The sequence below is a fragment of the Prorops nasuta genome, unplaced genomic scaffold (genome assembly GCF_024137725.1).
Source record: "Prorops nasuta isolate Cenicafe-Biocafe unplaced genomic scaffold, Cenicafe_Pnas_1.2 PNAS00015, whole genome shotgun sequence".
NCBI lineage: Eukaryota > Metazoa > Arthropoda > Insecta > Hymenoptera > Bethylidae > Prorops > Prorops nasuta.
The window spans coordinates 4,163,225-4,173,919 of NW_027116812.1; the positions used below are offsets into that span (position 1 = coordinate 4,163,225).

Genomic DNA, 10,695 nt, shown 5'->3' on the forward strand with positions numbered 1-10,695 from the left:
ATGAAGAATGATACATGATAATACATGGTAATTTCAGTCCAGATTTATTAAAGACAAGGCTCTTTTTTCCCCCTAAAAAAGCGAAATATTTTAAGCCCCTTGTTGCGTAACAACAAGCAGCTTCGTAGGTGACACTGCATTTTTCTAGAATTTGCATTATTTTTTAGCATGTTATGATTTAAAAATGTAGTTTTCAAATTAATCTTTAAGATACAGATAACGTTAACGTATTTTTGCAGTCTGTCTTAATTTTTTTACATATTCAATGATAAAGCTTTACAGATGCCAGTCTAAATAGAAACAGCGCAAACGAATTATTTCTATAAACCTAATGATACTAAAACAGTATTAATAAAGTGCAATAGATTAGAATTGCATATATTTTAAAAATAATTAAAATACGCCTTCATACACATTAACATATCCGAGACAACATGAGAAGCATTTTATAATAAGGATAACTATTTCTTCAGCTACTATGTTTTACAATAGTAATAATAATTACGATGCTTATAATAATAATAATGTATATTCAATATAATCTTATCAGAAGCACTATATAATTATAACAAATGTAGATTACACTCGATGAATTTATAATACATATTTAATAAATGTTTTTTTAATTTAAAAAATTCAGATATAATTTTCAGTAACATAGAAAAATATTTCTACAAAATGTATAATACGAAATGCATATAAACAGTAGTTATGAAATAGCTGTTTTCGTTTTTATGATTTTTTTAATCACTGTAACGTTGTATACGAATTACTGTATTTTTCATTATTTTCTTACATATTTTAAGGCATTAAGAATAAATATTAATTGTAATTTGGATATCTTGATGTGTGGAATTTTATATACAAATAATAAAAATTAGTACCGCTGGATTGTATGCGTTACAATTAATATAGAGGACTTCCCAAGACAGAAATCATACCAAAATTAATGGGTTTCTTTAATCTTTCGCAAATAAAAAAACTATACTATTTTAACAAATTAGAATTGATATATATGGGAGTTACTATAATAATATTGTTAGCCTATTAGGCGCATGAAAACTATTGAGTTATCAGCAGTATAAATCGTATTCGAAAAGACGCTTATTAGTGACTGATGCGTGGTGAGAGAAATGCGCAAACAAACCTACCAAAAGACAAGAACCCAAGTTTATGTATGGCCATCGGTCGTGGGATACCCTGCATATATATGTATATATATTAATCATTCCTTATAAATAATATAAGTACGTAAAAGCATACTACATTCTCCTTTGTTTTTTCCTGACCGCTCGACTCTATTCCTGTGTAATCTACATAGTATAAGCTGCAATTAATTTTAGTATTAAAATAAAAAAACAATGAATATCGACAGTTACATAGCCGATCGAATAAAGAAAAATTCACCTTAAAGTTTAAATCACAAATTCAGTAATTCTGTCGCACTTTACTTGCACATTGTAGTAACGGAACTGTGGAGAGCTTATCTATAAAGCAAATAATGATTTGTCTTGATCTTTGTTAATTTGACGTTGGATATTCGGATTATTAGTTGTAGCTGTTGTAGTAGATGCAGTAGTTCCAGCAGTTACTGTAGGTAAAGCATCAGCAGCAGCAGCTCTTTCTGCTAAAAATCGCTCAAACTCTGATGATGTTAATGATTCCTGATCGTTCTGTACGCCTGGCTGTAATGAAATAAGTAAACAAAGTTGTTTTTATTTTTTTACTAGTCTCAGTAAAGAGAATAAACCAACAAGCGACAAATAACAAAATGCATTCTATAACTTATTCCTTCAAGTACTTACTGTATGCTCCAGCCAAGCTGCCATCTCATTGAATTCTATTTCCTGGTTTAGCTAAGCATTTGAAACAAAACAAAACAAAACAACATTCAACAAAACAGTAAACTACGAAATTACATGAATAACAAATAAATAAAAATATAGCGATTTTAAAATTATAGGCATTCTCTTTGCTTTTGCTATACCTTAACTTTGCAAGTATAAAGACACACATGATATGCCGTACAGTGTAGCTATTTAATATAAATATGAAAGTATAACAAAACATGAAAGAACATATTTTAAGTCACAATAAAAAGTTTTAAAAAGAATATTAAACATAAATATATTACTTACAGTATTTGAGGTGGTAGAAGACCCAGAAGTAGTAGTCGAAGTGGTAGCAATTAATGGTGTGAGGGTTGTACCTGAAGTGGGCATTACTGTAGACAGTTGTGTATTTTTTATAGTATTACGGTTAAGAATTGCTGTACTTAATCCAGTTCCACTCAAATGTTCCAAATTATCCTCATATTTGCTGCTACTGTAAAAATTGTTATAATAAAATTTAACAGTTTCAATTTTTTGATAATGAGGAAGTAAAAACGATTGCTCTATACCTTGTTTTTGCTGTCTCATATGTTGCTTTACGTGATTGTGCAAACATATCGAATTCATCATTTCCTCCATCTTTCTTCTCACCCTGTTCTCTCTTATTTGAATTACCTCCAATCTCGGGTATGCCTTTATTCAACCATTAATAACAAATTATTATTGATTCATAGTTTTAAAATTATATCTCTAATTATATGTGGTTACCCATTCTCGTCATCTGCTTTTCTAAACTGTCAGCTCCTTCAGATAAGTCTATTAAAGATTCTGGTTCATTATTTTTTCCTGCTATTACTGAGTCGACTTGCGACTGCCCAATAGATTGAGCTAGTATGGTACTTGGGGGTACCTTATTTTTTGTATATCGAGTATAACGAAGAAATAAATTATTTAGATCATCGTTAATACGCAATAGTTCTGCAGTCATCTCATCATTTGCTAATTTCCCAATTAAATCCACAACACGTTCCTGCATAGCTTTGCATGTTCCATGTAATTCCTGAAATATAATAAGAGCAGTACAAAATTTCAGTATTATAGCGAAGTAAGTTAAATCAATAAAAATAAATAAAACTAAGTTGAATAATGTGCATCTATACATGTAAAAGTTCAATGTCAGCAGAATCAGGTTTTTGATCACCACTTTGATCTGGATTTGTTAAAAATGTCAGCATTTCGGAAAGAACACGCATGTTGCCTTGCACAACATCTAATTCACTTTGCAACTTAGCTAGTTGCTGCTCAGTCAAATTAGTTAACTGAGAGGATAACTGAGGCTGTGTTTGCTGTGTGTGTGTAGATGTAGGTAACATTGATTGTTGATCAGCTACTGCAATGTTAGCCGTACTCTGATCTACTTCAGGTACACTCTGAGAAATAGTAACAATTAATATCCTTTGCCTTCCATAAACAAATAACATCAAGTAGTTAATAAATAACATTACTTACTCTCTCTGGGGTAATTATTGGGGCCATAGCATCTAAATCAGTCATTGGAAATTGAATGCCTTTGGCTTTTAGCTCTTGATATATTTGTATCACCCCTTGAGTATGAGGCTGATTTTGAAATGTATCTGCCCATGTTTGAATTAGACTTAAAATTTTATCTTGCACAGACATTGGAGGCTCATTTTTTGGTCCAATTAACTTAACCAATTCTTGAACAAATTCTCGTGAGCATGCTAATGTGTGAAAACGTTTACCACAATTTTTTACGCAAGTTTCCAGAACCTTTTAATTTTTAAAAAGAAGCAAATTCATACATTTTTAAACTCAGAATAAATATAAATTAATATAAAATAATTTTACATACTGTAAGAGTATACATGACTATTGTATAATTTTTTCCAGCCGCTTGATTTAGTCTACGTCTAATCGCCTTAATTGCATCTCTTGGACCATCTTCGCTCTCATTTATTATATCACATATTTCCATATTAAGAGCCCAATTTTCACTCTTCAAGGTACCATCCGTTGCTTGTTCTAAAACAGCAATAACAGTTAGAGATATTTTAATACCAATTGCATAAACTACAACAAAATTTATATCTATATAACAACAAGCATAAAAATTGAAGTTATAAAATAAATTCTCTAGATTTATCAACAATGTATATGATAAACAGAGTGTCAGTGAGAACAATAAATTCTGTTAGATAAAAATAAAACTTACCTATTCGCATTCCTACTGGTGTAGAAAATGGATTAACATTAACTCCAAAAAATGACATTTTGTTGTAAAGGAATGGCTGTAAGCAACCAAATGGTATATGTATTTCCTTGCTTTTATTTATCTGGTATTGTCAATAATAGATAATTAGATTATAATTAATGATTGATTCGTATATTTTTTATTGTGTTAAATGGAAAAATATGACCTGCACTACAACAAATTAAGTGTCAAATGAGTTTAATCTGTCAACACTCTAACCAATTTTCTTATTTACAATGTCATACCTAGGCCAGGCACTCTTTTCACCTTTTTACACAATTTTTAATATAGCCGTGGCCGCTGCTGATTATTATTCACTTGCATTAGTCATACGCGTTTTTTGTGCTGTCGTATTTAATATAGAATTTTTTAGCCCGAGACCCCAAGACTGAACATTAGCAGCCAATTAAAATTTGTTTTTACTTCTGTAAAATAAGCAGACGAATCCCACAGTTGACTGTATTCCTTCTATACGTATGTATATATATATGAATACGTCACTTCTAATCTGTCAATTTGATTGAAGGTTTGATCGATGATTTGCTAATCGCGCTGAAACTTTAAATTATAATTTCTAATATTAATGCTTTGTAACAATTTCCATCGTGTAAATAAAAACCAATATCCACAATCCACATATTACGTTCAGTATCGTATTCTGATAGTATTAATTCACTATAGATATGGTATGGTTACTACTGTATGGTGCGGTATAGTGTTCAATGTATGGTTAGGTTTAGTTGTAGTAGTAGTATGGTAGGGTTGGGTTGATTAGAGTAATAGAGAGGGAATATTGTGTGATATTGTGTGTGTGCAAGCGCCAAGAATGTATGTGTCGTGCGGGTGAGAAAGAGAAGAAAGATATCACAGCTCAGACAAACCTAGGTTAAATCCCACAGGCTACAGTGGCCACACCGCCCACACCATTAAAAGATGATTCAAGAAAAGAGAGAATGGGCCGTATGCATGCACTATGTTACTAAGCTTCAACTCAAGTGAAAGTATCCTGTAAATCCATAGTTTACGTAACATATATTATACATAATTGTAGATTCTAACGAATCTTGACTTTATATACCGTTGCACATACGGGAGAAAGAATGCTGAAGAGAAGAAGCCTCATGCTAAATGGTGCTAAGGGTGCTAAGCAGGTGTTAAGCTTCTATAATTTTGCAATCCCTTCTACTTTCCACTTCAAAATATGTATTTTAGCTTATATATTACCTACAGGCTAGTTATCTAACTTTTTGGTATTTTTCTATAGATATTTTCGTAAATTCAATTCAAAATTAGATCTTCATCGATTAAATTATAATTAAATAAATTTGTCAAGAGGTTTACCAGTGGAGCACCATTCTGAATCTGTCCTGATCAAGGCAAATAACAATAAATAAAAGTCTTATGATGGATATAATTGATAAATTATGTTAATAGACAAAAGTCCCTATATTTATAACAAAATGTACATTTGCATACACCCACCACATCCATTTTTGAAAATTTATTCACTCCTTTTTTGAACATATGAATTTATCTTAAAATAAGTCATTTAATATGTTTGCTTCCTTATTACCTCTAAAATTTTGTTAATACAACAAATATGACATTTCAATATATGTTCTAATTTTCTTCTCTTTTGATAAATGAAGCATTTACTTATTTTTTTCCTACGATAATATTATTATAAATTAATAATACAATCAACTGAATTGATCGTACGCAATTGATAATAAAACTAGATAATTTAATTTCAATTGTATTCATCTATACGCATTTTAGTCATTTCAGAAAAATTTTAGTTGTGTTGCTTAGTAACTATATATGTATAATCAACGGTATAAAGCGTAAAGGACGTGAAGCAGTCTGCTCTGCTCTATGCAAACTAAATTCGAGACATCGGGGGAAACGAAAACGAAAGATATAAAGATCAATCGGGTAAAGAGAAAGTGTATGAATTTGTTGTAACTTTTAAAATAGATCGGTTTCTTCGTATAATATATTTAACTATAAATGTGCGTTATTATAAAAAAAAAGTATTATGTCTGAAATAAACCTTCCGGAAATTCTTCGAGAAAATGCAGAGCCAACCGTCATTGATCAGGAATTACTTGTTTCTTTATTAATTAACCAACGACCCAAAGGAGAATTTCGAAAACTTTTTGTCAAAGATGGTATAAATTTACAAGAAGCTGACCAAATTCATATTGAATTTCTTAGTATGTTAGAGTACTACATTCTTTGGTAACTGCTGTTTCATCTTATTTACTCGAGTTTTTTTTATAAAACTTTATTATCACATTAAAAACTTAAAGCAATTAAATTCGAAGTACTAACTAATTTCGCAATAATTAACAGCTCAAGGATGTTTGTTGAGAACAACCTTTAGTAAGAGATTTCATTACATAAATTTTTTTGTTGTCTGTCAAATCTTTACTTCCTGTTTTAGAAATCCTTAATATCGATTTTCTTTGGATTTTACCTAATCTTACCAAACTTTCCTTGTCACACAACATGATTGAAAAAATCGAAAACCTCGATGCGCTTGTACATCTAAAGGAACTAAATTTATCTTTTAATCATATTAAAGTTATGGAAAATTTAAATCATCTGCTTAAATTAGAAGTGCTTCTCTTATATAGTAATCAAATTGAAGATATTAAAGGCATAGATGATTTGGATAAATTAAGGATATTTAATGTTGCAAATAACAAGATTTCTACTAATAAACATGTAAGATTATTTTATTTTGCAATTGAGTTCACAGTGTAATTTAATGAGTATAACAATTGTAGGTAATTTATTTGAGAAAATTTATAAATTTAAGAAGCTTTACCATTAAAAATAACCCATGCACAAAAATAGAAGGATATAAAGAATACTTACTTGCATTTAACCCACAATTAAAATATTTTGAATATAAACTTATAAATGAAGAAGAAAGAGAAGTGGCTGCTCAAAAATACTAGTAAATGTTTATATTAATTTAATTACTATTCTATAGTAATAAAAATATTTTACATAATGCAATTTCTTTCAGCAAAGAAATATTTGATTTACAAGAAATTGAAAAGGAGGAGGAAATAAGCTCCAAAAGAGATTCTAGGGATAAAACTAATCTTTCCTCTTCCTTATGCATAGACAATCTTAAAGACGATTATCTTTTTCAGGATATGTTTCATCATGACAAAAGTAAAAGATTATCACTTTACCTAATAAAAATATATTTGAATAGCTGAGTAAAGTAACAAAATGTCTATTTTTTTGTATACATTCAGAAGGCAAATTATTATATATGGTCAATGAGAATTCAAAAAATTGTTTTGAAGAATACAGAAACCAATTTTTAAAAATATGTAAGGAATTGTATGAGAAAGGATTAGAGCAACATACCTATCGCCTAGATGAAATAAAACTATTTCAAGATGTTGTTGACAATTATAAAACACTTGTTGAGGAAAAAGCAAGAACGTAAGCATGAGCATTACCAACAAAAAAATTATGAGAACAAATTATATTCAAAATCAAAATTTTTATTTGATTGAAGACTAGTTGAAGATGTATTAAAAACAAAGGCAGAAATACTGATGAAAATTAAACAATTAAAAGAAAGCACTGAAGAAGAAATGGATGTAGATGTAATAGATAAAAATGTTGCACGATTACACAAATTTGCTGATGATTTTAATGATTCTATATTAAAAACATGGAAAATCTTACTTGCAAATGAGCTCACATTGCATGATCAAATAACAGTATGTTTAAATTAGTCAATTTTATTATATCTTTTTTTATTTAAAACTAAATATTCTACTAATTCTTAATGATTGAAGGTAATGAATGAAACATTTCGATTTAATATAAAAGATATAGTGGAAACTTTTATAGAAACTGTTCGAACATATTTTTCTGAATTGCGAAATTTAGAATCAGAGTATAAAGATAGTATAAACTCTGTACTTTTATTCTACATAAGTGAATTTAATGAAAATGATAAAATGCCAAATCACTTTATAAATGTATGTGGGGATAAAGACATTTTAAATAATAATGTGAATGTTTCTAATGAAATGCACCTACAGGTAATTTTAATTAAGTTAACATAATTTATATAAAGCATTACTATAATAAAGTTTACTTAATAATTTTAGATAATTGATGATTGGGAAGATAATATAATAGTTTGTTTAAATGAATGGTTAGAAAAATTCACAGATGAACAAAAACAGTAAGTATATTATATATATTAAACAAATGTTGTTAACTTCTTTAGTTTTTATTAAATAGAAAGGAAGAACAAAGAAATAATAAGAAGATCCTAGAAGTATCTCATTTCCTAGAGGTTCAGAAGAAAGATATGCAAGCATATATAGGGGATAAAATATACAATGATACATCCATTGCTTAAAATTAATAAAAAAAAAATGGAGTGAAAAATATTTAAATTAAAAACATATATATTTAAAAAGTTATAAATTTGTAAAATTTATCAAAATAGATATATAACGTACCTTTATAGTATATTTAAAAATATGTTATTTCTTTTTAAGATATTGCATATATAATTCGAGGCCTGCTTGTACTTTTGGCATTTGAATGAAACTTAAAAATATTTTAGTATCCAATTCACGATTTTTTCTTAACCATGCAGTCAGGGGCTTTCTCAAATTATCCTTTGTTATAGCTCGGGCTTTGACTAAGTAAATAAATATTTGGAAACTGGTTTTCTGTACATATTGTGTATAATATAAATAAAACAATTATCATAATTATTCCTTACCTGGTATGTTATCAAAAGATTCTATATACTTTTTACATTTAGTAATAGCATCATTTTTGTCAGTAGCTAGCTCATCCACTAAATTTATTTTTATAGCTTCTTGTGGCGTAAATAATGATCCTCTGTAACAAAAATTTATATCTAGTAAACAATAATAACTGTAATTATATATAACTTTTATTTACTTTAATAATGCTAGCTCAGCTGTTCTATGACCAATTGTTGCAATATATATATCCTGAAACCATTGTGGAGCAACAATTCCTAGCTGTGTTTCATTTAATCCTATTGTATGCTTGCCCTCAACAAAAACTCTGTATTCACAGGATATAGCTAATAAACAACCTCCTGCAGGACTTGCCCCCTAATTATAATTTACATGTTTACTTAATATTTTCCTTATAAAAAATTAGTAAAATTAACTAAGAGGTATTTTTTATTACATTAATTGCAGCTGCAACTGGCAAATTTAACTCCCACAAAGTTAACCATGTTTCTTGCAATGTGTTCCAGAATTGCTCAGCTCTTTTAAGGTCAGGCTTATACATTTCCATTATATCAAGACCAGCTGAAAATATTTTTGGGTTTGAAGATGTTAAAATAACACCTTTTGCATCACTTTTTTGTACATTATTCAGTGATAATTTAAGAGCCTCTAAAAGCTCCAAATTAAGACCATTTACAGGTGGTCTTGCCATAGATAAAACTGCTATGTCTGTACCATAAAAATTAATGTGTTATGGTTAAAACAAATTTTATTATACGTATATTGGTTTACCTGTTTCTTTGTTTTCAGTAACTTCAACAAGCTTAGCATCAGCTGCATAATTTCTTAATAAAAAAATTGATGTCCTGGGAATGAATCTTCTTAAAGCAAACATGATAACTGCAAAGTTTTATTATCTGTAAATATATTAAACAATTGTAGTAATAAAACTGATGTATGCCAATTTAATATGTATAGTAATGTTAAAAGTAAGATCTAAATGTAAATATAGATTCTAATTCGAATATTTATGATCATTTAATTAATTTAGAAACTCTAATAAAAAATAAAAAAGTCTATAAATATATAATACCATATTCGTTTTATTTATTTCTTTTGATATATTTTTCATTTTACTATCAGCTATTATTGAGGAGTTTGGGAGATATAAGTAATGTTTGTTAGTTTAACTATATATTTATTTTAAATTTAGTACTTTCGTTACAGGAATTACAATTCTATTATAAATATCAATACAAAATTTTAGTTGAATAAAACTCTTTAAATACCTTTGTTTACTCTGACTTGTGTTGAAACCTGTTATAAAACAATAAAATCTTCAAAAGTAGAGGGGATAGAGTTCATGGAATGTGGACTGTGGAGTAGGAAATATTAAAAATGATAAGATAGATAGAGAGAGATTTCATCAGCTGTTGACTAAGCGACTAAGCTGAGTAGATAAAGTATGTATGTACATACATACACTGTAACAGACAGACAGTCTCGTCTCACTACATTGACTGTAGTGTATTGACCATAATGAATGACTGACATTGACGAGCCAGAAGCCAGCAGACGGAAGACTTGTTATTAATTTATGCTGAAGCACCTACATAAAGTATAGTACATATGTATAGCTTTTAAGGGTCAAGGGTCAATTCGAAGTTGGTATAGTCAATGTGACGGGACTATACCAAATATACCAATACTTGGTCGAATTGACCCAAAGCGTTCCTTTATTTAACGGGATCCCTCACGCGTGCTTTACCGACAGTACAAGTCAATAAACAATTCGTTTAATAAAAGTAAAATGCGAAGCAAATTGCAA

General features: G+C 28.9%; 3 protein-coding genes across 19 annotated transcripts; 1 reads left to right on the forward strand and 2 right to left on the reverse strand.

Moving 5' to 3' along the window:
• Positions 1–362: 362 nt before the first annotated feature.
• On the reverse strand, positions 363–5,105 carry LOC136778960 (TOM1-like protein 2). 11 transcript variants are annotated; one of them, XR_010823505.1, is made up of 12 exons: positions 4,350–4,928; positions 4,066–4,275; positions 3,706–3,875; positions 3,342–3,623; positions 2,993–3,262; positions 2,601–2,892; positions 2,402–2,525; positions 2,139–2,325; positions 1,806–1,856; positions 1,408–1,685; positions 1,267–1,327; positions 363–1,200 (listed from the first exon to the last, which is right to left on the reverse strand). XR_010823505.1 is itself a non-coding variant. In XM_066736190.1 (11 exons), the coding sequence occupies exons 3-11, from the start codon at positions 4,121–4,123 to the stop codon at positions 1,488–1,490; spliced, it is 1,632 nt and encodes a 543-aa protein (XP_066592287.1). In that variant the 5' UTR covers positions 4,124–4,275; positions 4,350–4,662; positions 4,986–5,084; the 3' UTR covers positions 363–1,487. The 11 variants fall into 11 exon arrangements, 8 of the variants coding, with proteins under 8 accessions (XP_066592287.1, XP_066592288.1, XP_066592292.1 ...); XR_010823502.1 differs by having other exon boundaries at positions 363–1,327; XR_010823504.1 differs by having other exon boundaries at positions 1,267–1,685.
• A 48-nt stretch (positions 5,106–5,153) lies between these two features.
• LOC136778958 (dynein regulatory complex subunit 3-like) lies at positions 5,154–8,523 on the forward strand. Of its 5 annotated transcripts, none has more exons than XM_066736189.1 (9): positions 5,154–5,255; positions 6,551–6,834; positions 6,897–7,069; positions 7,142–7,293; positions 7,380–7,572; positions 7,649–7,856; positions 7,935–8,183; positions 8,253–8,329; positions 8,389–8,523. In XM_066736189.1, the coding sequence occupies exons 2-9, from the start codon at positions 6,616–6,618 to the stop codon at positions 8,507–8,509; spliced, it is 1,392 nt and encodes a 463-aa protein (XP_066592286.1). In that variant the 5' UTR covers positions 5,154–5,255; positions 6,551–6,615; the 3' UTR covers positions 8,510–8,523. The 5 variants fall into 5 exon arrangements, with proteins under 5 accessions (XP_066592286.1, XP_066592282.1, XP_066592283.1 ...); XM_066736185.1 differs by lacking the exon at positions 5,154–5,255 and adding an exon at positions 5,808–6,320; XM_066736186.1 differs by lacking the exon at positions 5,154–5,255 and adding an exon at positions 5,808–6,275.
• LOC136778962 (enoyl-CoA delta isomerase 1, mitochondrial-like) lies at positions 8,359–10,432 on the reverse strand. 3 transcript variants are annotated; one of them, XM_066736199.1, is made up of 7 exons: positions 10,157–10,432; positions 9,660–9,784; positions 9,325–9,596; positions 9,067–9,245; positions 8,882–9,003; positions 8,613–8,797; positions 8,359–8,504 (listed from the first exon to the last, which is right to left on the reverse strand). In XM_066736199.1, exons 2-6 carry the CDS (start codon positions 9,760–9,762, stop codon positions 8,637–8,639), a joined length of 837 nt encoding a protein of 278 aa, XP_066592296.1. In that variant the 5' UTR covers positions 9,763–9,784; positions 10,157–10,432; the 3' UTR covers positions 8,359–8,504; positions 8,613–8,636. The 3 variants fall into 3 exon arrangements, with proteins under 3 accessions (XP_066592296.1, XP_066592295.1, XP_066592298.1); XM_066736198.1 differs by having other exon boundaries at positions 8,359–8,797; positions 10,157–10,431; XM_066736201.1 differs by lacking the exon at positions 10,157–10,432 and adding an exon at positions 9,961–10,102 and having other exon boundaries at positions 8,359–8,797.
• Between the last annotated feature and the right edge of the window lie 263 nt (positions 10,433–10,695).